At 48.3% G+C, this 25671-nt stretch overlaps 10 protein-coding genes across 10 annotated transcripts; 5 read left to right on the top strand and 5 right to left on the bottom strand.

The window, feature by feature from the left end:
- Positions 1–39: 39 nt before the first annotated feature.
- Positions 40–2183, bottom strand: FSUBG_1929 (epoxide hydrolase; the record flags this gene model as incomplete). The annotated part of the gene is made up of 2 exons (XM_036679647.1): positions 40–1032; positions 1272–2183. 2 exons carry the CDS (start codon positions 2181–2183, stop codon positions 40–42), a joined length of 1905 nt encoding a protein of 634 aa, XP_036542572.1.
- Positions 2184–4263: 2080 nt separating this feature from the next.
- On the top strand, positions 4264–6232 carry FSUBG_1930 (delta-5 delta-6 fatty acid desaturase; the record flags this gene model as incomplete). The annotated part of the gene is made up of 4 exons (XM_036679649.1): positions 4264–4442; positions 4658–5216; positions 5263–5427; positions 5480–6232. The coding sequence occupies 4 exons, from the start codon at positions 4264–4266 to the stop codon at positions 6230–6232; spliced, it is 1656 nt and encodes a 551-aa protein (XP_036542573.1).
- Positions 6233–6721: 489 nt separating this feature from the next.
- Positions 6722–7426, bottom strand: FSUBG_1931 (uncharacterized protein; the record flags this gene model as incomplete). Its single annotated transcript, XM_036679650.1, has 1 exon — positions 6722–7426. The coding sequence occupies one exon, from the start codon at positions 7424–7426 to the stop codon at positions 6722–6724; it is 705 nt and encodes a 234-aa protein (XP_036542574.1).
- A 1647-nt stretch (positions 7427–9073) lies between these two features.
- On the bottom strand, positions 9074–10468 carry FSUBG_1932 (uncharacterized protein; the record flags this gene model as incomplete). Its single annotated transcript, XM_036679651.1, has 1 exon — positions 9074–10468. The coding sequence occupies one exon, from the start codon at positions 10466–10468 to the stop codon at positions 9074–9076; it is 1395 nt and encodes a 464-aa protein (XP_036542575.1).
- A 1119-nt stretch (positions 10469–11587) lies between these two features.
- FSUBG_1933 (uncharacterized protein) lies at positions 11588–12310 on the bottom strand (the record flags this gene model as incomplete). Its single annotated transcript, XM_036679652.1, has 1 exon — positions 11588–12310. The coding sequence occupies one exon, from the start codon at positions 12308–12310 to the stop codon at positions 11588–11590; it is 723 nt and encodes a 240-aa protein (XP_036542576.1).
- An 888-nt stretch (positions 12311–13198) lies between these two features.
- Positions 13199–13585, top strand: FSUBG_1934 (uncharacterized protein; the record flags this gene model as incomplete). The annotated part of the gene is made up of 1 exon (XM_036679653.1): positions 13199–13585. One exon carries the CDS (start codon positions 13199–13201, stop codon positions 13583–13585), a length of 387 nt encoding a protein of 128 aa, XP_036542577.1.
- Positions 13586–14518: 933 nt separating this feature from the next.
- Positions 14519–16273, top strand: FSUBG_1935 (disulfate isomerase; the record flags this gene model as incomplete). The annotated part of the gene is made up of 4 exons (XM_036679654.1): positions 14519–14571; positions 14612–15347; positions 15405–15841; positions 15895–16273. 4 exons carry the CDS (start codon positions 14519–14521, stop codon positions 16271–16273), a joined length of 1605 nt encoding a protein of 534 aa, XP_036542578.1.
- Positions 16274–19050: 2777 nt separating this feature from the next.
- On the bottom strand, positions 19051–19719 carry FSUBG_1936 (uncharacterized protein; the record flags this gene model as incomplete). Its single annotated transcript, XM_036679655.1, has 1 exon — positions 19051–19719. One exon carries the CDS (start codon positions 19717–19719, stop codon positions 19051–19053), a length of 669 nt encoding a protein of 222 aa, XP_036542579.1.
- A 1278-nt stretch (positions 19720–20997) lies between these two features.
- Positions 20998–22808, top strand: FSUBG_1937 (uncharacterized protein; the record flags this gene model as incomplete). Its single annotated transcript, XM_036679656.1, has 4 exons — positions 20998–21844; positions 21896–22155; positions 22273–22508; positions 22790–22808. 4 exons carry the CDS (start codon positions 20998–21000, stop codon positions 22806–22808), a joined length of 1362 nt encoding a protein of 453 aa, XP_036542580.1.
- A 740-nt stretch (positions 22809–23548) lies between these two features.
- Positions 23549–25258, top strand: FSUBG_1938 (uncharacterized protein; the record flags this gene model as incomplete). Its single annotated transcript, XM_036679657.1, has 4 exons — positions 23549–23838; positions 23953–24278; positions 24405–24976; positions 25028–25258. The coding sequence occupies 4 exons, from the start codon at positions 23549–23551 to the stop codon at positions 25256–25258; spliced, it is 1419 nt and encodes a 472-aa protein (XP_036542581.1).
- Between the last annotated feature and the right edge of the window lie 413 nt (positions 25259–25671).

Raw genomic sequence — 25671 nt, forward strand, 5'->3', positions numbered from 1 at the left:
GATCTTTTGGATACGTTTGATTGGTTGAGGCCTGAGCAGCTAAGTCTCCCTGCGTGAGGTGAGGAAGTTTTGGATTGTGGTGTTGGTCTCGGAGGGAGCTTGGATATGGATCCAGTGGTTGGTGTTTAGCTTGACGGTTTGAAGATTGGTGGACCAGGATGATATCATTTGCTGCTGTTGAGCGGCGGATTGTTCGGGCTCTGATGGGACGATGAAGAGGACGGGCTGTGAGATGTGAAATTCTTCAAAGCCTTGTTCATCAGGGGCGAAGAGGTTATCCTTCCACATGCGATACCATCGACACACGCCTTTGTACCCATCAGTCGAACCGAATGCCTTGAGATGTGCTTTCTGCAAATCTTGGGTATACCACGATGCGATGGGAAGTCTGCGGTTTTGACGCACAAACTCCTCCATTTTGCCAAGAGGATGAAACCACGCCTCCCACTCTTCCCGATCGCGACAAAACATCAGACTCATCACCGCTTCGGCATTCTTCTCGAGAATTTCCTGTGAACGGAAGTCGGCTAGCCATGGGATGTATCCGAGCATCTCATACCCGAGGAACTGCTTGGTCATGGTATTGATCATGTCAACGTCGAACGGCGTCCCCAGCTTCGGCGGTCCAACGGCCAGAAATACGAGAGCTTCCCAGCGCGAGGGGTGATAAGCCGCCATTCTCGATAAAAGCGTCGCGCCGAAATCATGGCCGATTCCAACGATGGTTTTGAGGTTCAGATGGTCGAGCAGTTCGATGACTTCATCGCCCATCGGCTTGAGGCGGTACGCGTTCACATCTGTTGGTTTGCTACTTTCACCGTAGCCCAGAAGATCCAGAGCTACGACGCCGTAACCCTCGGATGAGAAATGACAGATTTGATGGACCCAGTCTGTAAGGCTTGATGGGAAGCCGTGAAGAAAGAGAAGGGTTGTGGATTGGGAGGTTGGAGGGATGAAGATGTATGAGTACACATTGCCGCTGGGGGCTGTAAAAGTCTGTCGCGCGGGTAATTCTGGTGCCATCTTGGTATCCTATTAAACATAAATTGATACAGCGTAAAATTGAAGCAATTGAACGGAGTGACGATGTCTCAGAGCTTTATACGCTCGCGGAAAGTTCTCGGACACTTCCTTACAACCCCACGTCATCCTCACGAATCCTCAATATACCTCTCATAAACCTCCCCATAAAACCTCCTCCCAATCTCCCTATGGCTTCTAACCTTTGTCCTCAACTGTGTCTCCCCCCAAGTATCGTACAACCCCCTCACAAATGGATTATCCACCGCTCCCGCCTCACCCGCCTCCTCACCCTCTCCCCACCGTTCAAAATGCTCCTTCAACGAAGTCATCGCCTCATCCCTCGTCAAATCACGTCGCACCCCTTGGAAAAACGGAATGCTGAACCGTTCTTTTGGGGAGGATAGTACGCGGTGCGTTGTCGCTTTGCATACACCGTTGGTGACGACTTCAAATGCTTGGCCGATGTTGACGACGAAAGTGTCCGGGATGGCGGGTACGTCGATCCATGAGCCGGATTTGTTGAGGACTTGGAGACCGTTTACTTCGGGGGATGCTTGGAGGAGGAAGGTCCACCATCCTGATGAATCTTTGTGAGGACCGACGCCCTGGGATGACGTTGTTGATGCAGGGTAGTGAACCAATTTAAGACGATGTTGGTCGGATAAGTACGAGAAGAAGATGTCATCCGGAAGATCAAGAGCTCGCGCAACAAGTCTCAAAAATCGTTCCCCTAGTAGTGTAAGTTCCTCAATATACCGCGTAACAACACCCTTTAACTCCGGAAGCGCATTTGGCCATTGATTCGGACCCCTCAACCCATCGTACAGCGGCGCACCATCAGGCGCTCTCTCAAGTTCCGTCGCAAGCTCAACCTGTTCTCTCAGATCCGTTTTCCCAGCTGTAGTTTCCGTCCCAGCAGCGCTGTATCCTAAAAAGTGCGGTGACTTTTCCAAGGCGATTTCTTGTTTTGCTTCTGGGGAGAGGGCGAAGAGATCTGGGAGGATGTCGATGAGGGATGTTATTGTGGAGGGGGGGACGGAGTGGTTGGAGATGTAGAGGAAGCCGATGTCTGTGAGGGCGGTGCGGAGATTAGAGAGGGTTTGGGGGGTGGGGGATGAGATGTCGATGATGGGGATTTGGGTGAAGTCTTGGGAGTGCATTTTGATGATGATTGTTGAGCTGTGAGTGAGTATCTGTGTGTAGTGAGTGGTTTGTTACAGTGTATGTGATGTTTGGTAGATCACGCAATGAGGGGTTCACTGATGCGATGTCGGCAGACGATTCTAAAGCCACTGAACAATACATCATTTCTCAAAACATCCTCAATCAACCTTTCTCCCATTCAATTGTTCAAATTAATGTTCAACGGAACATACCGTCCCAACATCACCAACTACCCTAAACCATCTCACCAAAGTCCCAATTCCATCCCCGTCTCATTATCTTAACCGCCCCAGACAGAAACGGCGATAAGATAAGATTAGCCCACCACTTAAGATAAAACGTGGGGCGCTAGCAAGATCTGGGTCACAGGTGCAGAGAGTTAATCTGGACACGTTAATTTTTCGCCACAGGATTGGACACCCAGTCCTACGGAGTTGCAGGCACATTAATCTCTCACAGGGGCAACAGAGCCAATAAAGCTTAGCTCACTGAAGCCAAGACTGCAGTAACCCCTTTCTTGCAGCTTGTGGCGAAAAAGGGCGCAAGGTTAATTACTGAGTGAGGTAGGTAGGTGGCTGCGCCGTTTACGAAAAACAGGTTCTTATTCTCTCTCTTCGCGTTAGCCAAGGTTTTTCCTGTTAACATTCGTGTGGTTCGATTCATGGCATGTTGTCATGAGCACGTAGCTACACAGTACACTAAGATTGGCCCCCCTTTTTGAAGCTAGAGATACCTTACTCAAGATGGTTTCGTGTAGAACATGACAAGCTTCCAACAGAGTTACCACGTGCAACGCATCGTAGGTACGTAACACGCAACAAATGCCGAGACAGACCCTGTAGTAAATATACTTTTGAAAAGATAAAGACCCTTACGTGCCTATTCTAGAACATTGCGCGCGCCCCTTTTCGTTTTTGACCCCTCGGTATCGTTTATTTCGTTTACGCGTACGGACCAGCGCCGATACCAACTCAATACGGGCACCCGCGGGAGGACCCAGATCCCCTAAAAAAGTAAAACGAGAGAGAGGAAAAATTCAGGGTCTCTGCACTGTAACGCCCCCCCCACTAGCTTAACAGGGGAGGGGAGTGGGGTGGAGGCGCAGGACCCAGAACGCGTGTTGTTTTCCGACGGTGGAGGAGGGATTTTCGTATCCATACTCGGACGGAGCAAGCCCAGAGAATGAGCTATTCCTGGAGGGGGAGGTATCCGATTACGCGTTAGAGAGAAAAACGAGGAGAACGAGAGCGAGACGAGAGTGGTCCGTACGGTACGGGCACGGAAAGTGTTTTGAGTAGTTGGTATCTGTTACGCGTAATTGGAGACCGACGGAACATGCGATACGTGTATCTATCTCGTCTCCTTTCTCAGCTGTTTCTGTCAAACGTTCACAATCACGTTGCTATCCCTAGACGAGGCAGGGTGAAGAAAAATAAGCTATGTTTCTAGAACGCGTCCCGTCACTGTCACCATCCAAAGCCACACTCGGGTCTAGATCTATCCCCCTACGCAGCAACTTAACTGACCTACCAGGGGTCAGGGCCACTTCACTCTCTTCGACTCTTGTTTCACAAGCCCATCTCCACCCTCGGTCTTTCTAGTCCCAACAACCCCAAGACCAGTTTTAATATGTGGTCCTTGCACCCGAAAAGACTTGGCTACAACAGGGTTCTGGGGATGTGGTCAATCTCCTTTGAGCTAACCCCAGCGACGCTATCTTTTTTGGCTATTGGCATGAGTGAGGAGGGGAGGGGGGGGGGGCGAATATGCGCCCATTGGGGTACGGAGTACGTACGTTGTGAAATAATAAATGGATATGGTAGCTCTTTCGAAGGCTGTGCCCCTGATTGTGTGAGAGAGGCGAGCAAGTACTTATCTCGTTGTGCTGCCTCGGCTGCTTGCTGCTGCGATTCCCCGTCCTGCTCTGTTTGCTCTTCATTCATATCCACTCTCTCTCTTCCTACAGTGACACTTGATTCACTGTTCCTCTCCTTCTTCCATTTCTCTTTTTCTCTCTCTCAATTGTCTCTCCTTTCATTTTGACATTCCTTATATACCAAAGAACCACACCCCGAAATGAACCGCGACAAGATCTTGACCGCTGCGGCGGTTGAGAGGATGATCGCAGCTGGTCAAACAATCGTCGTCTTTGAAGACTCAGTTCTCAAGCTCGATGGCTGGATGGATAGACATCCCGGTGGAAGATTAGCAGTTCTTCACATGGTGGGCAGAGATGCGACCGACGAGATGAAGGCGTAAGTCACGATGCTTTTTTTATGGTGTTGAGGTTGAGCGTTGGACGGGTGCACTACACCAAAAAGAGAAACACACTACACCACCACATTACCCAATTGGTCTCTACATGTCAACATGACAGGTACAGCGCATTTGTGTGGGGGGGGGGGGCAAGATACAGATGAGATCAGATTAGATCATGCTTAAGCTAACACCTTTTTCTTCTTTGGGATAGTTATCACTCGGAAGCGACCTTACGAACAATGAAGGCCTATCGGATCGGTCGGAAGCAAGGATCCTGGGTGAACCGCACACCACCAATTAGAGGCGGCATCTTCCGCCTCGACGCCCAAGAGATTGATCTCTCGGACTCGAGCACATCCTCCGACACCGACGACAACACGAGTCTCGACGACGCCGTTAGTTCCGCCTCGTCATCGCCCAGCGTGGTCGACGTCAAAGATGAACCCGAAGGTCTCCGCCAGCGGACAGTGAAGACGGCAGATGATTCGCGAAAGCGCACTGCCACGCTGCGAGTGGCCAATGCAGGAGTTGCCCGGGAGATTCAGAACGATATTGAGACGTACCCGTCGCTGGATACAAGGGTGCAGGATGAGATTGCGAGGAAGTACCAGCTTCTTCACCAGAGGGTTCACGATGAGGGTCTCTATCAGTGTCCGTACGTTGAGTATGGGAAGGAGATGATGCGGTACACCACGCTGTTTGCGCTCTTTGGTGTGTTGTTCTACAACCAGTGGTACATCACTTCTGCTGTCTTCCTGGGATTGTTCTGGGTATGTCGCTTCTTGTCGTGTTGAAGCTTTTGACTAACCTGGGTAGCATCAAATCATGTTCAGCGCGCATGATGCTGGCCATCTTGCGATTACGTCTAATTTTGTGGTCGACACACTCATTGGCATGTTTATTGCTGATTTCTGCTGTGGCCTGTCGATTGGATGGTGGAAGAGCAGTCACAACGTGCACCATCTTGTGACAAACATGCCTGTAAGACACTCACTCGCCCTCATCAAACACTGCTCAATACTGACCCTTTTAGGAACACGATCCTGATATTCAGAACGTTCCTCTCTTTGCGACATGCCCCTCATTCTTCAAGTCCCTTCGCTCAACTTACTACAACTTCACTTTCGTCTGGGACGCCGCAGCCGATTTCCTCGTTCCCTTCCAGCGCTGGACTTACTACCCCGTCATGGGCATCGCTCGTTTCAACCTTTACCTCCTCTCCTGGCTCCACGTCCTCTCTGAGAAGTCCTCACAGCTCGGAAAGAGCCGCGCCTGGTGGATTCGACCTACCGAGATCACCTTCATGGCCTGCTACTGGTTCCTCTTCGGCTACTGCCTCCTCTGGCGTGGTATCCCCGACTGGACCACCCGCGTCATCTTCGTCCTGGTCTCCCACATTATCACCATGCCGCTCCACGTTCAGATCACCCTCTCCCACTGGGGAATGTCGACCGTCGACCTCGGCGAGACCGAGTCCTTTGCGCAGCGCCAGCTCCGCACCACCATGGACGTCGACTGCCCTGCGTGGATGGACTTTGTGCACGGCGGTCTTCAGTTCCAGGCCGTTCACCACCTGTTCCCTCGTGTGCCGCGCCATAACCTGCGCAAGGTGCAGTCCATGATCCGAGAGTTTTGCAACGACACCGGTGTGCCGTACTCGATCCTCAACTTCACCGATGGCAACAGAAAGGTGTTGGGGCGGTTGAAGGATGTTAGCGATCAGTTGGATATCATGATCAAGTGCCAGCAGCACATGGCGAGGACGGGAGAGAGTGGATTGCATTAGATTTTCATAGACTAGACTTGCGAGAGCGCGTGCGATTTGTTTTTTTGCGAGACAGTACAAGCAATATATTTCTGTCAACTTCATTTACAGTGTCCATCGACTTCCTCCAAAAATACAACATATCCTCGTGATCATACGTAAAATCCTGCAAGAAGATACCGAGCGGAGATGACAGTTAAACGCCATATGGGTATCACATCCATCCTTGCATACGCCTAGACCGTCCAACGCCATGTGAGTCCTTGTTACCTCACTACCCTGTACCCGGTCAATCCCTCACTTCGCTCCATCCACTACTCAGCGTTTCCATGCCAGGAATACTCGTGAATAAGAGCGTACAGGGGATACGATGTTGACATGTAAAAGAAAAAGCGAAAAAGACAAGTCGAAACGCAAAAGAAAGTCGTTCGGTGCGGTGAGGCGCGAGTGTCTCGACAGCTTCGATGCTCATAGCCCAAACAACCAGCAACAAGTGAACGCTGTTGCCATTCAAATCTGCCAAACCAAACTCATGTAGGAACGGTCATTGTACATAGCCTCAATCTCCATAGCCGTACCTAGTTCGACCTCACTCAGGTCAGCGCCAGCCTCGAGGAGAAGGAAAAGAATCGATCGGCAAGCAACCCCATTCTCCCAATACCCTGCACCAAGACGGAACGCAAGACCAAGCGGGGACGCACGGGACGACATGAGAACGGCCTCCATGAGCGTCTCATCCGGGTCAGCGCCATGTTCAAGGAGCCAGTCCACAGCCACGATCTGTCGAGACGAGATAGCCTGGCGGAGAGGACGCCAGCCCATGGTGAGGAAGAGGCGCTGGCCATGTCCAAAGCTCAGAGCCGAGTTGCGGAGCCAGTGGGTGTCGGCCGCGGCGCCGAGCTCGAAGCAGCGCTCAAAGACTGCGATGTTGCTGGTGGCGGCTGCGAAGAAGAGAGGGTACCAGTGGTCATGCTTGCCTGAGAGCTTGTAGATCTCCTTGTTGAGGACTCGGTAGAGATACTTTGAGGTTCGGGCGAGGCGGGAGGCGCCGCGGAAGATGAGGAGCTTGTTGATGTGGAGGAGGACTTCCTGGGGGAGACGCTCGAGGGTGGAGGGGTTAGGGGCCATGGTGGTGGTGGGGATGAGAGCAGTGGAGGGTGCGTTGCTCTGGGAGGCGGCGGTGATGTTGGGGGAGGTGTTGGCTGCGGACGACATGACGGAGAGTCGCTGGTGAATGAGGAGCAAGGCAAAGGGTTTGTGGTGGTTATGGGAAATGAAATGTGAAGGAGGGGGAAAAGATGAGACGCGTTGGTACTTTGTGAGCTGTGATGGCTTTGATATCAAGTAGTGACCAGCCGCGAATACGACTGATACGAGATATGAAGGAGAGCAAGTTGAGTTGCGTTCGGCGTTTTGTGAGATGTTAAGGATCAAGCTGTGGTCAGCCGCCTTGTTGAAAGGAGAGGAGATGTAAAGAGGGGGAAGAAGATGAGACGCGTTTGTGCTTCGTGAGCTTTTATGGTTGTGGTATCGAGTAGTGACCTGTTGCGATGGCTAAGAGATGAGAGACGAAGCGTCAAGAAGAGGGCAAGATGAGTTGCGCTCGATATTTTGTGACTTGTTGAAAATCGAGTTGCGGCCAGCTGTTTTGGTGAAAGGAGGGGAGATGTGAGAGTTGGGAGAAGCTCGAGCGAGTTGATATGGAGGAGAAATCTGACAGTGCCAGCACCAGCGCCGAAACCGTTCGCGCAGCTCCAGCACCTTTGGTTACGTCTTAAGCGCTGTTGAGCCTAGAACACAATTTTTCGATGGAACAGAGTGCCTCTTGGTCTGGGGAAAGTACACTGATAATCTGAACAATGACGGGCAAGGAGATGTGGAAGAGATGGTTGTTGATATGGTGAGAGGAGAAATGCTGGTTGAGAGGGAGGCCGGGGCTCGAGACTGGCTAGATTTCTCGTCTGAACTCTTTGGCGAGCAGGACGGCCACAGTGCGGAAATGGACCCTAGCGTTGAGGAGTGAAATGGAAAAGTCACTGCGGTGCAAAGGAAATCATCTCAACTCAAGCGGCAAGGCTACTGTGTGCACAAGCCGTTCAGCCAGCCCAGCGGCCAGCATCTCTCATGCCCTTCTCACGTCCTCCGACCAACAGGAAGTTTAGCAAAGTTGACTTGCTTTATCGCCAGGAACAGAATTAGGAGTGTCTGCATGCCATGATACTGTCTACCCTGATTTTGGACGAAAGGGGTAGAGCAGCTCAACGAGGATAGCTACTTGTAGGATCTCTTGCCTCTAGAGTTAGACAATCCCAGTTATGACCACAGTAATGGGATGGCCCATTCAAAGAAGACTGGAAGTGTATTGCACAGTAGTTGCATCAGGGGAGTTATCTACATCACAGCCTTACCAGCTGTGTCTTTCTCAAGACAACCGAGTATGATGCGTTTAGGCCTTCAAATGCAATTTTTGCAATAAATCAACCTGGGTCGCTTTGAATTGTGATACCTAGTCTCAAGCCCATCATGATTTCAGAGTGAAGTGTTTCTCGAGATACTAAAAAGAATCCTCCAGACGACAATGCTACTTGCATAGACTCAAAGACCTTTTCTCCTTTCCGCAAAGACAAAAACAAATCCACACCAGCCTCAAAGATGACGATGCCATAAATCCTTATCAAAACATATCCCTGAATCAAAGCTGCAAAACTAAAGCATAACACACTCAAATCCGATCATGGGCCTCAAGAGAAGCCACCCACCGCTCATTCCCAGCATTATACCTAGGCGGAGGAATCCGGTGCTCATGATGACCCTCATCCCATCATGGCAAGTCATTCGTCTTTGTGATATCAACAAGATCCATTAATCGAGATCTCTGACCACAGCACTTCCAATATTCCAGAACTTTGGCATGATGTCCTGGTCGATGTAAAACCGGTGCGGACGACGCGTCCACTCGGGATCCTCAGATTCGCTCCAATCATCTTCATCCCAATCGCTCGCGAGCTCAGGCGAAGTTGCGGAATCTCGAATTGCCTTGCGGAATTCGCCCCAACGTAGCTTTAGGGCGACGTCATCGGTGCCCGGGGCCATTCTGGCGACCTTTCGAAGAGCTTTGAGAGTTCCCTCGAATAAAGACTGCTCATCCTCGTCGATGGCGTTGTAGCGCAAGAGCAAGTCCATCTTGGCTTCCCAGATGTCGGCTGTTTGTCCTTGATACTCCTCTTCCCAGCCGGTAAGAGGTTCCGTGAGATCAGCGTACAGACTAGTGATTACAAGGGCAAAGTCTGTCTCGATGAACCAAGGCTTGTAAAGCCGCCTGTGATCGTGGGGCGACATGCGAATAAAGGAAGGTTCCTGGGCTTCGTGCCAATCCTCCATTTCTGGCGGGGCTTCCCAAGTATCCAGTTCGAAATCTGTGAGGAAAATGCCGCGCTTGGTGTACTCTTGGAGAAGGACTTCCAGGACGACGGGAGGGCAGTGGGATCGAAGGGCAATGGACATGGTAGTTTCGTGCCATACATGAAGCCCGGGGGGGCCGCATGTAGAACAGTGGCAGTTCGATGGGCTTTCTTTTCGTGCTCTGGCTTTGTGGTCGGGAGATCGCTGGGGATTGAGCCGGAGGGGAATGGGGAAGCCCTGGCTACTGAGGAACTTGATCATTCCGCAGATGCTATTAACCTTTTCTTGGTCGTTGATACCTCTCTGGAACAGCTGCACAAGGACTTCTGGCATCATGTTGACCATGGACTCAAGGGAGTGATGGTCTGCAGGCCAGTGTTGGACCGGAAATCCCTTTGAATATAGCCACACAAGGGCATTCGCGAAACTGGGGTTCCAGGGTCCTTTGATGATTCCAAACAACAGTACATCAACTGGACTGTGCTTGCGATGATGCGCAAGCTTATTCAAGCATTTGCACCGAATATGTCTCTTCTCCCAGGCGACCGAGACATCAAGACCGCCGAACTGGTGGTTACGCTCCATTCTGGCGACATCGGCAGTCTTGAGTGCTTCCCGGAAGTCTTCGAAGTGGCCTGAACGGTAGTATAAGGGACGGATGGCGTTGAAGAGTCCAGCTGAAGATAAGGCTAGGGATCGGAGGTCTTTAGTACTGGGCTCGGGGATGTTCTTGGCTATCATGTGCATCAGCTCGGCAGGGAGACGCGCGAGAGCTCCTGTTTGCTGAGGTCGGGTGTCAGAGGGCTTCACGATGAAGGAAGTGCTTCCTGACCCGAGAGGGAGCAGGGAGCCCATGATGAGAGGTTCCTCGATGGGATGGTAGTGGGGGATGAAAGGAGAGGAGATTGGAAGAGGGGAAGAAGATAAGACGCGTTTGTGCTTCGTGGGCTTTTATGGTTGTGATATCGAGTAGTGCGCTGTAGTTTCTGAGTTGATGATTTTGTGGAAGTTTAGTGTGAGGAAAGCTGAGAAGAGTAAACAAAACCTGTAACGTTGCGGTTTGAAAACTAGCAGTGAAGCAGTGGGGTGAAGAAGAGTGGGCATGCCACTGCTACAGTATCAATCTGCCACTGCCAGGTTTCGACCTGAGGAGAACCAGAGCATGCCCGTTCAGGCTGAAGAGTGAACACCAGTGACACTCAAAGCGCAACAGTCATGAAGAAGAAGAGGTCTTGATTGTTATCAGGGGCAAAGAAAGAAAAAGGATTTCGGCACGTAACTCGGAGTTTTATCATCTACGAGCCTTTCCAGTGTACGTGCTCCAGATGTAAGCTCTCTAGAGAACCCCTCTTTATATGGGATACACTTGTAATTGCCTTTGCGAAGTTTTGGTAGTGAATATGGGAGGCTTATATGTATTGAAAACCTTGATACGAGATACTTGGCCAGTGGCGCTGGCATGCAAGTCGCAAGTGATCTGTTTACATTTGTCAAGGAGGTGGGCCAGGAAAGTATATAGAGAAATGAGCCTCGTTCGTTAATTGTGATGCAAAAATATTTGTAATTCAGAGTTTTATCATCTACAGTGCAAACATCCCTCAAAAGTTCCAGTATAAATCTTTGCAACAATCGTGATTCCTCAAATACAGTGATAATATCTAAAATTGATCTCGTTCGGCTGCCCACAGAACTTCTGCCCTTCTATCAACGACATAGAAAACGTACAAATGAGATATTCAAGCACAGAGAAAAGGAAAGGAACAAGAAAGCCAAAATAAAGAAACCCAAAGATTCGCACAACTCTTTCATCTTCTGTAGGAGCTACTTGAACAAGGGCTCATAACATCTGCCATGTATACAAGTGCTGTTCCACTGAGGACAGGAACTACCAGCTGAGTTAGACCGTAAACCAACAATGGAAGTCAAGATTTCAGAGCGCCCCTCAATGATACGGCCGTATATCGAGCCAAAGCTTTACCAGAGACTTCCTTGTCGGCACGCGATCTTGATACCCTTGTCGAAGTACTGGCCAACACCTGGGACGAAGCTAGCCAGCACCTCAGCAATGGCGCCGGCTTTTCCGCAACCGCTCTCACCCCTCAAGGTCTGAGCGCCGATTTTGATCTGATACATGTCCGCACGGAGAGACCCATCCTTGTTGTAGACGTTGATGCGGACCTGGGACGGAAGCTTGCGGCCCCAGCTGAACTGCTGGCACTCTACCATGTACTCGCAGGGGCAGTAGATATTCTTCGTGGTAGCCCGACCACAAGCAGCATTTGGATTTCTCGGGGTGGATTCCTGCCAGGTAAAGCCACTGCAGTCTGTGTAGACGGGGTACTGGTTCTGCTGACCAGCTGCCTGAACAGTTGCCCACATAGATTGGATGAGAGCATCTCGCATCTGCCAGCCGCTGACTCTGCCGACTACTCCCCATTGGCCATCGAGCTGGACTCGGACAGATGTCTTGGGCTTGTCGTACTTGGAATTGCAGCTGCCGGTGTACTGCCAGGTGGTGTGGTCGGAGAGACCGCCATTGTTGTCGGACACATCGTACATGCGGTTCCAGACGCTCCAGAAGGAATCAAGATTGCCCACGTTGACCAACTCATCCGTGTAGGTTGCATGGAGGTTGAAATCAGCAGCAAGTCCCAGCCCAACGGCGAGGGTGCTAACAATGATGGAAGAGAACTTCATTGGGATTGGGGGTAGAAAGAATGAGAAGGAGGGGTTGTCAAGGACCGCGTATTGCTTTTGCTTCGTTGAAGCTGTGTTATTCTGTTGTTGGTTATGTTCAGCCTTGGATCTTTATCATACGAACATAACCTTCTTATACTCGGGTTCAGCTTATTAGTTAGCTTTGACGACAAGATACTCACCCGCGCCCCCGTTCAGGACACCGAGATCTGCACAGAACTCTCTCAAGCAAACTCTATAATTGTATTTTAAGTTTTACCTGAGCTAGAGGCTTGTCCTCAAACGCCGAGTATGTAGTCCTGAACTTAGAAACAGGTTTCCAAATAACAAAATCTATACGGTGGTTTCTTGGAAACATCCGTGCAATAGTCTGCCGGGCTTCATAGCCAATAGAATACACCACGAGGCCTTCCAGAAATGGCCCTTCTATCTCGTATAGCTTTGAGAAAGCTCTGACTGCAAACCTCTACATTCATGCTCATAACAACCGTGCTGAAATTGCAGATACGTGGAACCAGTCAGGCACAGGAAAGCCTATCGTGGACTCTCAAGAAAGCAGCGGGTTTCTCCTGAGGACACCGGGCACCAGCTGATTCGAACTTTACCTTGATACAAATCAACCGAAAAGTTCAGCCGCATGCTAGGTCTCGGTGTCATAAAGGGGTAAGTGAATAATCGGTGGACGGTAAAAGTCTGATCTATCTTTAGGGCAAAGAATATCAAGTCTGAATGATACATATATCAGCTGGTGCCCGCTCGTCTGACTTGGCCAGTATCATCGACTATCAATACCATCTACAAGACTTGATTGCTCCTCACAACTCTCTACGTTACATCTCAAATTTGACCAAATTCTTTCGTGTAAATAACCCTTTCTCCAACATCACTATGTTTTCACTCATTCCTCTCCTGAGTCTCCTCATCGTTGGCTCTCATGCAAACCCCTTCCTCGACGCACGAGGCGTCGCAAGCGCTGAGCTGCCCGCCAAACTCAGCGCCATCAAGTTCGACCCAGCCAACAAAGACAGTGTGACTTTCCACATCACTGCCGCCGGCGTTGACACTCAGTGTTTCCCACCTGCCAAAGATGCTGTCGCTGCAGGCAGAATCTACAAGTGCGGCGAGAACGCTGCTGTCACCTTCAGCTACACCGGCGAGGATGGCAAACTTAGCGTTTGGCTGAGCAATGAGAATGGATCCTTTGCTGGCTCTACCCTCGTCTCTGGCCCCGTTTCGGGTGAGGTTGCCATTGACCTCGCCAGCCTCAACGGTTGAAGATTGTTGGATGCAGGGGGTTAGCATTGGGCGAGTTAGGTTGTTAGATAGATTGTGAATCAGGGGCAGTGTGTGTGGGGAATAGAGACGGAGGAACCGGCAGTGTGTTGTGTACTTAAATCCATTCAAGGACAGTCGCATCTCTTTGCGTACTGCACTTTGAAGGGATACATTTCTTAGAGTAGTAGTGTGATGCAATATTTGACTTTTATACACCATGCGGTAGATTACACTAGCACGCTCGGGCCAAGCCGTGAAATCTCCCTCTTAACAGCCATAAGTGCCTTAGCCTTGCCTTTTCTAGCGTATTTTCGAAGGGGCAATTGTTCTAGGTCGGAAGATTTGTAGCTGATCTCAGTTCCTGCGCGTTCTAGAATTACCTGAAACCTGTTCTATCGAATACAAGTAAGCTGTCTTTTTAGGGGCAATTGAGTAGTGCGGCCCGATCCTAACTTCAAGTTGTGCACGTGGGGTTTCTCTCGCTTTTCGTTCGTGAGATCTGATAGCCTAAACTTCAGGTCAGTACAATGTCAAAGCGTTCATGGACTCAGTAATATGGGGTCAGGCATCCTTAATAAAGAACCCGTAAGCTTTTAACGTTTTCTCTGCCTAAGATTGGTCAGGGGTAGCCTGAAAGCTCAGCAAACGTGTAGAGGCTAGAGGATATGCTTGGTTGTTTCTCTTGACCGAGAACCAGAACCTGCTGTGGCTTTAGCTGAAACAAACTATAGACTGCTGAACCTAAAATGAACCAAGTATAGCTGATGCCCAAGTGTTATACGATGATATGGCTCTGACCTTATGGCTTCTCTTGTATTCGACCTCGTATTCCCAAGGACAGATACTGCCAGCTCAGCCCGCTACCCATCTTAGTCATCAGAGATTTCGCACCTATTTGAGCTCTGTGCTTGTATATAAGCCGGTTCCACAACGATGCCTTCTTCTAAAAAACAATTTCTTCTCTTCAGATTCCAAACAAAGCTGCAGTATGTTCATTCCTCATGCGCTGTTACTTCTCACATATAGCACCTTTGTCTGGACTCATTCAGTCTCCGACCTTGGCGAAGATGACTTCTTCGACCTTGTACATTCAGACAACTTTGCTCTTGTGCTATTTGTTACCCCTGGTTGTGTGAAGTGCGACGAGATTACTACTCAGTTCGAGCAGGCCTCAGACCAATCCCCCAAGGCCAACCTCGTACGGGTAGATTGTTCCACTAACGGTAAAGTCTGCGATGATGTCGGAGTTCTCCATGTTCCAGAGGTCAGGCTTTCCAGAGGTCGTGGCCGACTTACCGTTTACCGCGGCGACTTAGACCCTTCAGCGTACGATAACCCCCTTTCTCTTAACAAGTTTTCCACTAAGCATCTTGTTTACTCTAGACTATTGTCATTCATCGAACGACAACATGGCCCAGCTGTTATGGAACTAACTGATGCCAATTATCACGAGTTTTTGAGTACTGATTACGTTTCAATCGTCGCCTTCATTGATGATCAAGATAAAAACTTGGTCGAACTATATTCGCAGGTGGCTGAGCAACTTCGGGGTGAATACTCTTTTGCAATCTCCCATAATTCTAGTCGAGCGAATGATGAAGGTGTCGCTCGACCAGGTATTTTGCTCCTCAGTACATTTGACGAGCGTCGCAGCAGCTACGAAGGGCCTTTTGACCATGATACACTCCAGCTCTTTATCAGGAAATACGGGACGCCCTTGATTGGAGAGCTTCACCCGGAGGTTTACGCTTCCTTTGCCAAGGTATTCCAACCTATTCGTACACTTAGATGAAATCCGACAGCTGATAAATACTGTTAGACCAACTTGCCACTAGCACAGATTTTAGTAGCTTCTCCAACAGAGCGCGATCATCTTGTTGACTTGCTCTATCCACTGGCTCGAAGACTCAGCAGCGTCTTGACATTTGTTACCGTCGATTTAAACAGGTACCCCCAGCGGGCGGCACTACTCAATCTCGCCGACGGCACCAAATTGGGTTTCGCAATTGAGAATGTCACCTCAACGGAGAAATTTCCATTGAAAGCCAGGTCGGTCAATGCCGAAAGTATCACAGACTTTGTCCAAGATTTTGTGGCTGGCAAGTTGAAACCAGAAGTCCGATCTCAGCCTATACCAGTAGAGCAACAAGGCCTCTGCGTCGAACTAGTTGGACACACCTTTAGAGAAACAGCCTTTGATGAAACTCGAGATGTCCTTGTGGAGTTCTACACCCCATGGTGTGATTACTGCCTTGAGTAAGTCTGTCTGCTTCTCACCTGGTGGAAGTCGACTCTAATTAGCACGCTAGGTCACATGATGTACTCGAAGAGCTCGCTGAACACTATCGCGATGTAGGACTCAGTGACAAGATATCCGTCGCCAAAATCGACGTGAGCAATAACGATGTCCCTGAATTGATTACAGGTTACCCAACGCTGAAGCTATACCCAGCTGGTGGACACCCCCCGGTTACATTTCAAGGCAACTACCACGAGCCCATTCCTCTAGCGACGTTGATTTCTTTCATTCACGATCATGGTAGGAATCAGCAAGAGGCTAGGTCTTTGCAGTACTCAGATCCGTCAATAGTGTCTGAACCCATGATTCCACTTGAGGCAGGACAGGCTGAATTGGCAAGTAAGAGCTCGAACAAACCCATTTTAAGCCAGCAGCACGAAGAATTATAAATAGATTCTAGAGAAATATAATAGAGGATGTTGGGGGAAGAAAGAAAAACTCTTATTTGTGCTTGCTATGTTTTTATGCCGTCTATGATAAACCCGATCTAAACAAATACCCCAAAACAGTAAAGACAGTATCGCTCATCTATCCCAATACCCTGATGTAACAAAACAGCCCAACACAAGAAGCACCGTCCAGCGTGTGCTTGTCGATAGTTCAACATCAAATCAGATGACAGCAAGATGCATGTCTTCCTCGCGTGGCTATCAAGGAACGTAGTGAAGGATGCGTGCTAGATTGAAGTTCTGAATGATCCAGTCTGCGTCTGCGTTGTCGTATTCAAGGTATGCATCATAGGCTGTCATGAGAATGCCTCCCTGCGGGATGCCATGTTCTTGCTCATATCGCAACACGACGTCAAGGATGGCTAGTGCACAATCCGACTGAGAAATAATTAGCCGTGTCTTTCTAGATGAAGGGAGAAAGGAGCTTTGTTAGCCTTGCTTGAGGAGTCGAGATAGGCAAAGGGGACCCGCAGCCGGGAGCAAGACAACAGATGTTGCCAGAGACGCTTGTGGTGTCGACGTTGTCAGAACTGGTTGCGAAGTAGTCGAAAGAGCTTCTCGTGAGCTTGCAGCCCTTGCGAGGGCAAGTGAAGTGGGCGGCGTTGTTGAAAATGACCCTAAAGACCGTTGAGTAGGTCTACTTCGGTCACAAAGGGTCCAGCCGGCGCAGCCATGGTAATGACGGGCAAAATCAAGCAATGAGGTAATGTAGAGTTGGTGGCGTATTAAAAGATTTATGTGCAAATAGAGACGACCTTTTGACCAGCAAAGATGTCAAGTAGTTGTGGAAGTGAAAAGGGACAAGGGAATGTTCAGAACTTGAAGCAGAGGAGGATCAGAGAATGTTGGAAAGGATCAGGTATTTATGATAGAATTCACAGCTTACGTACGAAGGAATGGTCAACCCTCATGGCCAGCATGGCTAGCGGATTGAAACGCGCCCGATACTGTTCTCTGAGGTTCTCACGGTCCATGGCAGAGTCATAGCTTGGGAACCCGGTAGCCTGCTCCAATGAGAAAAAGAAATAAGCGTGCTGGTCAGCCTTCGCAGTATGTAAACACTCAGGTACAGGGGCAACGAATTTGATACATCATGAAAAGTTGCCTGCTAATGGAACTAATGACATCAAGGTTAAGAATAGACATATTGTCCACCAGAATGAGTCAACGTAAAGAAATTATGAGACGGTTTAAGCGAAAGAACAATCAAGTGATGCCACGCTAAAGATCAATAGCTGAAATCTCAGGAACGCCGCTTCTAGAAGACTGCCATATTTGGTTGCCACATGAAAGTCCTAGATCAAGGCGTAAGCAGGCAGTCCTTTTCGGAACATGAGGGCTGACCTATTTTGGACCCCTACCTCCTTAATGATATACTCTGTCCAAATAAGCTGCTGATCCAGCCTGCATTATCGTGCGAACTGCCTTGATCCAAAAAGGCTGATTGGTTCGATCGCGATTGAGATAACCAAGCTTTTGGTAAACAGCATCATTGGTCAAATGAGCAGGGAGCCCTGGATGGATCAATAAGCGCCACTCAGTTCCTTACGCAGAAACACCAAGCTAAAACATGAAAAGCAAAAGTAAAGACCCCTGTTTCTCCTTGGAGCATGAGCGCAACAACAAGCTCATCAACACCCTTCCCGCAATTCCTAGGTAATACAACTGCGCAGTGGTTCAGTACTTAGTCACTGGCAAGTTTCAATAGCGCTTTATAATATCAGTAGTTTTTGCACCAATAGAATGAAATATGACATGCTAAAGTAAGGTACTGGAGTTACCCAAGAACTGGCAATCGGGCTACGGAGCAGGAGCATCATGATGAACCACTTGTCCATTTAAAGAGCCCCTGGGCGCAGCTCCCGTGCCCACGGCCTTGGCGCAAGTTGTTGAGTAAATAAACGAGCGTGACTGGTCAACTCACCGAGGTGGCTTGTATTGATCGGTGCAACCAGGTTCCGTGAGTTGGTTAGTGCAATATCCGGGAGCAAGGCGGCCCAGATGGGACGCAGTGCAGTTTCCGTGGTTGATTGAGATGATAGCTAACTACCTGTAAGACAGAACTGGGTGTAATAAACATTGAAGCGCGCTGTAGGTTAGTCGCGAGAGTTGAGTTGATGTTGAGCGCATCAGGATCCGCCTTAGCAATGCTTTGGGATAACCACGCAGAGACCTGAGTGTACGAAGATGAATGCGAACAAGCTTTCATTAAAATGTGCAGCCCAAGCTGAAATCTGTTTTTATCAGCCAAGCAATTGATGGGAGGTGCCGGGCTTTCCGGTTTGTAATATATCACATTGATAGTGAGTAGTTGTACCACCATAACAATTTCCCAACTTGAGCAAAAAGGAGAGTTTCAAGTAAAGTCACCGTCAGCTACAGCTTGGCAGGCCAAGCCTGGCTTTGCACTTCTATATTGGCAACTATCCAAGGTACTCACTTATTTTAACAAGCTGTAGTCTTTTGGGTTGAGCTTTAAACAATGTGTCAAAAGATTATCCCGATACACTGAGCAATTGTAAAAAACCAAGAAATATAATTCTAACGAAACAAAAGAGATATAACTAAAAGTGCAAAAGGAAACAGAAAACGGTTATAAGTCAGTAGCAAACTCAAAAAATCGCAAAGAAGAAAATTGTAGAGAGAAAGAATGAATAAAAGTGCAAGCCAGCCTGTCAAGTTCAAACACGCGGATGCAACAATCAAAGCCAGTGCCTTTACCTCCGTTGGTACCAGAGACGGGGTTTGTGTTGAGAACAGCAGAATGTTCCAGCTTCGATGGAATCTAGATGTAACCGTTCAGTATCTCCAAGAGGCTGCTCGTCAGCACCTGCCTGGCGGAGGGCCTTGATGATCTCGCGACTGTTTCGCTGATGGCATTTGTAGGATGGAATCTTGATGCCCTGGCGTTTCCATCGACGAGGTATATGATTGTGGAGAATTCCGGGTCTTATGGCGTATCCAACAGCCAGTGCAAGAGGGCATGGAGCCTCCAAGGCTTTATCGTCATAACCCGCACTATTCGGGTTTGCCCCACGGTTAAGAAGCCACTTGACAGTGCGAGGACGAGAGAGCGTGATAGCTGTTACTAGAGGCCGGAAAAGGCGCTTCGGAGGTCGATAATCAATAGGTGCACCAGCTTCGATGCATCTGGCAAGAGTGCGCCAATTGCCATCCTCTGCGGCTGTCGTCATAATTTCCCAATGGAACTTTTTACCTGCTTCGCAGTACATATCTAGGATTAGGAGATCATACAGTTTCCTGCATGTACTGGCGAGTCTGACTTTGTCCGCAAACCTTTTAGGTGCCTTGAGAATCTCTAATAGTATTTCTGTAGGGAGGCGACAAAGTTTGCTTTGAGTCTGATTGGAGGAATGGGAATCCATCGTGAAGAAAGTAGAAGAATGATGTGCAGCGTTTTTGCTGGTAAACTGAGAGATTCTGTAGGAGTAGTATTGAAAAGAGTGTGAATACCGGGTTTGTTTTTTAGCAACATCTCGAACTCAAGGTTAATTGAACGTACTTTATACGTCCAAGTCTTTCACTGAAAAATTCTCCTAGTCTTTGTAGTTGGTGTCTTGTCCTTTGCTTCTATTTTTGGGCTCTGTCTTGATGGGACCAAGTTCTCTCTGCTGATTTAAGCTCTCAGCCACAAGTCTCAACTGCAGATGGACAAAGGGAATTAGAACTGTGTATTGAGTTTGCAGCAAAACCCATGCTCTTCTGAAATGATGAGAACAAAAATGAACGTAGTCTTGTTTCGAAACTTTACTGTAGAAAATCGATACTGAAACATACCGTTTCGCTCTCTTGGTAACATCAGTACCCAGCTCATAAACCCGCTTTACACGCTCTGAACCGGTTTTCCATAAAATACTCATGCAATATAAGCTATAAAATTTATTTTCTCTAATATGTAAGATTGAAAGCTCATTAATCGCCTTTGCCCCAATCATGAGTGGCAGTTAACATCTGTAGGATTACGTTCGGGACCCTACCCCAGGATAATGAAATACGAGTAATAACAAACGGCATTCTACAGTGTTAAATTATTTAATCGCTTGTACAGAATATGTATGTTAAGGCGACTCGAAGATCAGTGTTCCTCTCAGGCTTAGACGGGTGCTTTGTTAAGACTCGCATGAATAACAAAGACGCGAGTCTGGCTTTGGTTCATGCCAGACTTGGCCTCGGATATCCCGTGCTTTGAATCGAGATTTGTTCAACATACTAACTTAGAGCAATTTACTCGAGATTCGGGTCCTTTGTTAACATTACTGCCGTTGTTTCCACTCATCTGCGTAGACATCGTTTGCCTCCGTAGACCAGAAGACAATTTGATTGAAGACAAGCAAAGATCCCTGCTGTTTCATGGGCGTTGAGTCATGAAAGCTGAAAGAAAGGGAGACCGGAAAACAATGAAAAGTGCGCTTTCCTTTTAAGAACAGCGAGCCATGAAAGGGTTGGCCCGGGTACGCTTGCTTTGTATCTCGACACCGAATTTATCATGTATGAGACTGGATCCAGCAAAGCTGATTCAACTCGAGTATAAGTACAGGTCGCATTCACCCAAAAACAATAAGCTATAATCCATCTAACACTTTATTACGATAAGAACTACAACAAAACTTTAACATAAACTCACACAATTGCATGACGCAAATATGTCAAACCAGAAACTTGAAGATGCTGTCACTTATCCATCTGTGGAGATGAACCCTTCAAGACCTCAACAACGAGGAAGACTGCTTCTACTCCCTACCGAAATCCTTCTCCAGATCACTAGCGATCCCGATCGAGATGGAGGGACTATACCTTACAAAGATCTCAAGCGTTTGGCACTAAGCTGCTCCAGACTCTTCTATCTCATTCGCCCGATATACTACTTCGCCGATAACTTCGCCGTCTTTCACTCTGCTGTTGCACATAGAGACCTAGAGGTTATCCAAAGATGCATTCAATTCCGATCCGTACCTCGTACGGTGACGCAACTTCCCCACGGCTGCACATGTCCATCGGAAATGCCACATGAGAAGCACAGCCCTCTTGATTCCCTTCTAGAGTGCTTTGTTTACGGCTCTTTCCCCATCGGTAAGTCCCTAGACGCATTGAAATGGTTGCTCGATGAAGACACAAAAGGATATAACCCGACGGACCAGCCATGGCACAAGGATCATTGCTTGGACGATTACCATCATATACCTGAGCTTTTGGTCACTTTTTTGGGCCAGAATACTGACAGAGCTCGAACAAAAGAGACTATCGAGATGATTGAAGCCTTGCGGAGCTATGGATTCTGCTTACCTTACCAGGTAAACGAGAAAGTACACGTGGAACTCTATCTTGATGAAAGAGATGTCAAGCGCCTCGCCTATACGCCCTTTGATGTGGCTTTACGACCGCACTGCCCCGCAAACTTCCTTGGAATCATGCTCGAGGAATATAAACGGCGCGGATTATCTATCAAGGCCGCATGCAGCACACGACCCTTCCAAGTCGAAAGTTGGGCAGGTGAATGCTGGCCTCGCGTAAATGGCTGGTGGCGTCATAGAACTAATATAGGGAATGTGGCATGGGGTTTGTTTCTAGGACTCATGGATGCTTCATTGATCTGGAAGGAATCGTACTTGGGCGAAGTCACCCATGGATTCCAAGAAAAAGTCCAGCTACTGGTGGATTATGAGGCAGTCGACTCCGATGAGCTGCTCGCTTTGCAGTGCATACTGGAAGCCCTGGAAAGTATCACCTCAGATGCTCAAAGGCTTGGGGGGTTTGATGAGGAGCGCGACGGGAAGGCATGCTGGCTCAGGCTATGTGAAGCTGTGAGCCGCTCGGCATGCCATCTTGACCTACCAAGAAATACTCACTCCCCTCTCCATAGCTTTACCCTGGTAAAGCGGTGGAACCCATGGAACTTATGGTATAACTATCAGCTACAGAATCCTAAGTTCAGGGCCGATATGTCGTTTTCCTGGATGCAAGAGGACGGGTGGGATCTGAGACAGAATGAGAAAGGGATGTGGTATGACCGCATGTGGGACCGCTTTCAGAATCCTGAACTTTGTCTTCTCATTCTGCCCAAATGGCAGCCCGTGACATTTGAAGAGTACGTGGCCTTAGTGGAGAAAGAGTACCTGAGGGTCAAACGTCGTTTTTCGCTGTCAGGACTCAGGGGGTAAGATGTAAGAAGTATTTAACCCCAGAAGGCTGACTCAACAGTCTTGGACAGGCGAGGTTCAATTTGGAAGCTGGTTTAGAAGATTTATCGACGGGTGTCACGGATGTATGTTAGTTACAGGTTTCGAGTGCTGTTCCATTATAGATACTACCTTTTCGATTTCAGAGAGTGCCTTTTCCCGCCTTTGATAAGTTTCCTATATCAGGTTGTTACTAATAGTCGCCGTCATTTAATTACTGTACGGTCTCTAGTGACTGCTTCTACTATGAAAGTAATAGGAGTTCGACAATCAAATAAGTCAGAGATCAGCCAGCTTGCACGAATAAAATAGATGTAGTGACATGTTCGCTTGAGACTACTTGCCTCTACGTTCTTGTTGACACCTGTCGTTACATGCAAATAAGCGTTACTATAGCTAAAAGATATAAGACTTCCATTTAGAGGCTGGAACGATGTTATAGAACTTTAGGTTACTTGATAGCGATGAAAATTGATACGGGAATATCACAAGCTGATGGCCGAATTCTAGGATTGCTTCCTTTGTTCAAATGGCCCCAAAGATCGAGCCCTGGCCTTTATAAGGTACCTGTTCATAATTGGCATTTGTAATAAAGTACATGGAGTACTGCTCAGGTTTTTGATCCTTTGTTCTCGTTGCTGCCAAAGAAGGGCCTGAGTACAACAGATGCTATCGATCAACTGTCCGTTGAGATGTTCCCACGTTCATTGAAAGTGCAAAAGGCTAGGGACAAAAGAACACATGCCCTATTCTTTAATGAACAGTAAGTAAATTCGACTTCAGCTTAAAATTGCAGTAATAGAAAGCACCTAGCATTCCGATATCAGGATTGTTCTGTGTTACACAAGTACCAAATTCAAGAATTGGACATATCGAACAGGTTCACGTTGAGTATAAATGTCGGCAATATTATCCCTAAGCTATACACCTTTCTATCAGTATCAAGTATTTAATACAAACCACAATATACACCATACACCATAACACGCATTTTCGCACGAAATCACAGAAAGTCAACATGTCGAACCACCATATCGAGGACCTTCCACTTTCTTCTTCATCCAAACAGATGACTTCTTCACGACCTCAACACCAAGAAAAGCCGGCCCAGCAAGAGGGAAGTCAGGCTTCCCTCCCCGTTGAAGCTCTGCCAAACATCTCAGGTGAGCCTGGGAAGGATAAGCAGGCCCAAGTCCTATCGCTTAATGGCCTCCAGAGCTGGGAAGAAAGCTCTGGGGTAAACGTTCGCGAGCTAGGTCAAGCATATTATTGTGTCGACAACTTCGCTGTCTTTCACTCCGCCCTCAGGTGCGCGGACATGGAAGTAATGGAGCGATGCTATCAAATGGCAAAGCTACCTTTGCATCTAGAGTGGAAAGTATCCTGCCAATGCCCGTCCGACAGGGCTCACAAGCATCACAGGCCCATTGACGATGTACTTGAATGCCTTGCAATTGGCTCTGTACCTGTTGACAAGTGTATTAAAGCGATTAGATGGCTCTTAAGCAAGGGATACGAAGCAAACGAACAGAAGGATCAAGTTTGGTATCGGGACAATCGTCAGTGTGGACATATGCCCGAGCTCCTGATTGACCTCTTGGACAAAGCGTCTGACATGATTCGCGTAGAGGGGATCTATGAGATAATTTCTACACTACACAAGCATGGATACGCTCTGCCATACAACATGAACCTTCACAGGTATCACATCACGCGCAATGACCAAAAGAGCAAACCAGACCTGATACGTAAGCCAATAGACGTGGCTCTAAGGTCTCACTGTCCCACATCATTCCTTGAGTTACTTCTAAAGGGGTACGAGAGCCATGGGGTAAAATTAGCAACCGCTCGTTACCTCTGCCCATCTGAAATAGGACGTTGGGTGGGAAAGTGGATGCATACCCAGTGCTGGTCTCAGAGCACAAACCTCGGCAATTTGCTCTGGGGTCTATTCCTCGACATTGCAGATCAATCAACTGGTTGGAAAGAATCATATCAAGGCGAGGCAGCTAGTATACTCGAGAGAAAGATCCAGGTCCTTATCGAGTATGAGGCTGTTACCTCAAGCGAGGTGGTAGCATTGCAGAGCATTGTCGCAGCCTTGCGTGACAATCCCCTCGAATTCAAACTCATTGATGGGGAAAACGACGGAAAGGAATACTGGGAGACACTATGCAACACCCTGCATCCGTTTTCGAGAGATGAGAATTTCCTGGCGAACAATTTGTTGCTCGGGCTGAAGCGCGATACAGAACGCCGTCAACGACTTCACTCCTTTATCGTCGAGGCTGATTGGAATCCATGGATGGTGTGGCATGACTACAAGATGCAATGTCCGAAGCACAGGGCCAATCTATCTCATCCTTGGATGAAGCACTGGACATGGAAGATGTTCCAGCGGAGAAATGGAAAATGGTATGATTCTGAGTGGGTTACTTTCGTCGAGGTACGTTACCGCCACTGGCTAGACTCAAAGCTACTACCGAAATGGGACCAGGTAAACTACGATGAGTTTGTGGCTGCTGCTGAGAGCCTATGGCTGGCGGAGAGGATCTCGGGCCGTGAATCGCAGGTGAAAGACGAGACGACGGAGAATTCGACAGAAGATGATTCGCGGTCAGAGAAACTAATTGAGGAATTTGAGAGGAGGTGTGCGGAGATACGAGCCGAACTCCAGCAGATTGTGGGAGATTCACAGAGGAAAAGGGAGATCCAGAAGGAGGTTTGAAAGATCTGTTATGTCCCGGTATTGGGAGAGTGTTTATAGCAGTATGGTTGAGAGGATAAATTGATGTTCTGGTTAGTATAGTTCCTTGTATTTATAGAACATTTTGACTTTTGTCACACTGCGTATTCCAGCCATGCTTAGCAGTAGTATATATATAAACACTTTCGCTATCACGGTAGGCTTTCAATATTTTTGAAGTAGTTGTCAACCAGTTTTCTAACAAGATACTACGTAGGTACGAACAAGAAACGATGAAAGCCATGTTCGCCAAAATATCCCAAACAGGCTCCATCTTTCGAGGCTGATGTTACTGCAATACCCCATTCAACGCTTCCGGACATTTAGACGAGGTATTTCCCCACGGCTAACACTCCAAAAGCAACATCCTAGCCTGGATCACGCAAGTCGCATCC

Source organism: Fusarium subglutinans (genome assembly GCF_013396075.1).
Source record: "Fusarium subglutinans strain NRRL 66333 chromosome Unknown NRRL66333_c0000016, whole genome shotgun sequence".
In the NCBI taxonomy this organism is placed as follows: domain Eukaryota; kingdom Fungi; phylum Ascomycota; class Sordariomycetes; order Hypocreales; family Nectriaceae; genus Fusarium; species Fusarium subglutinans.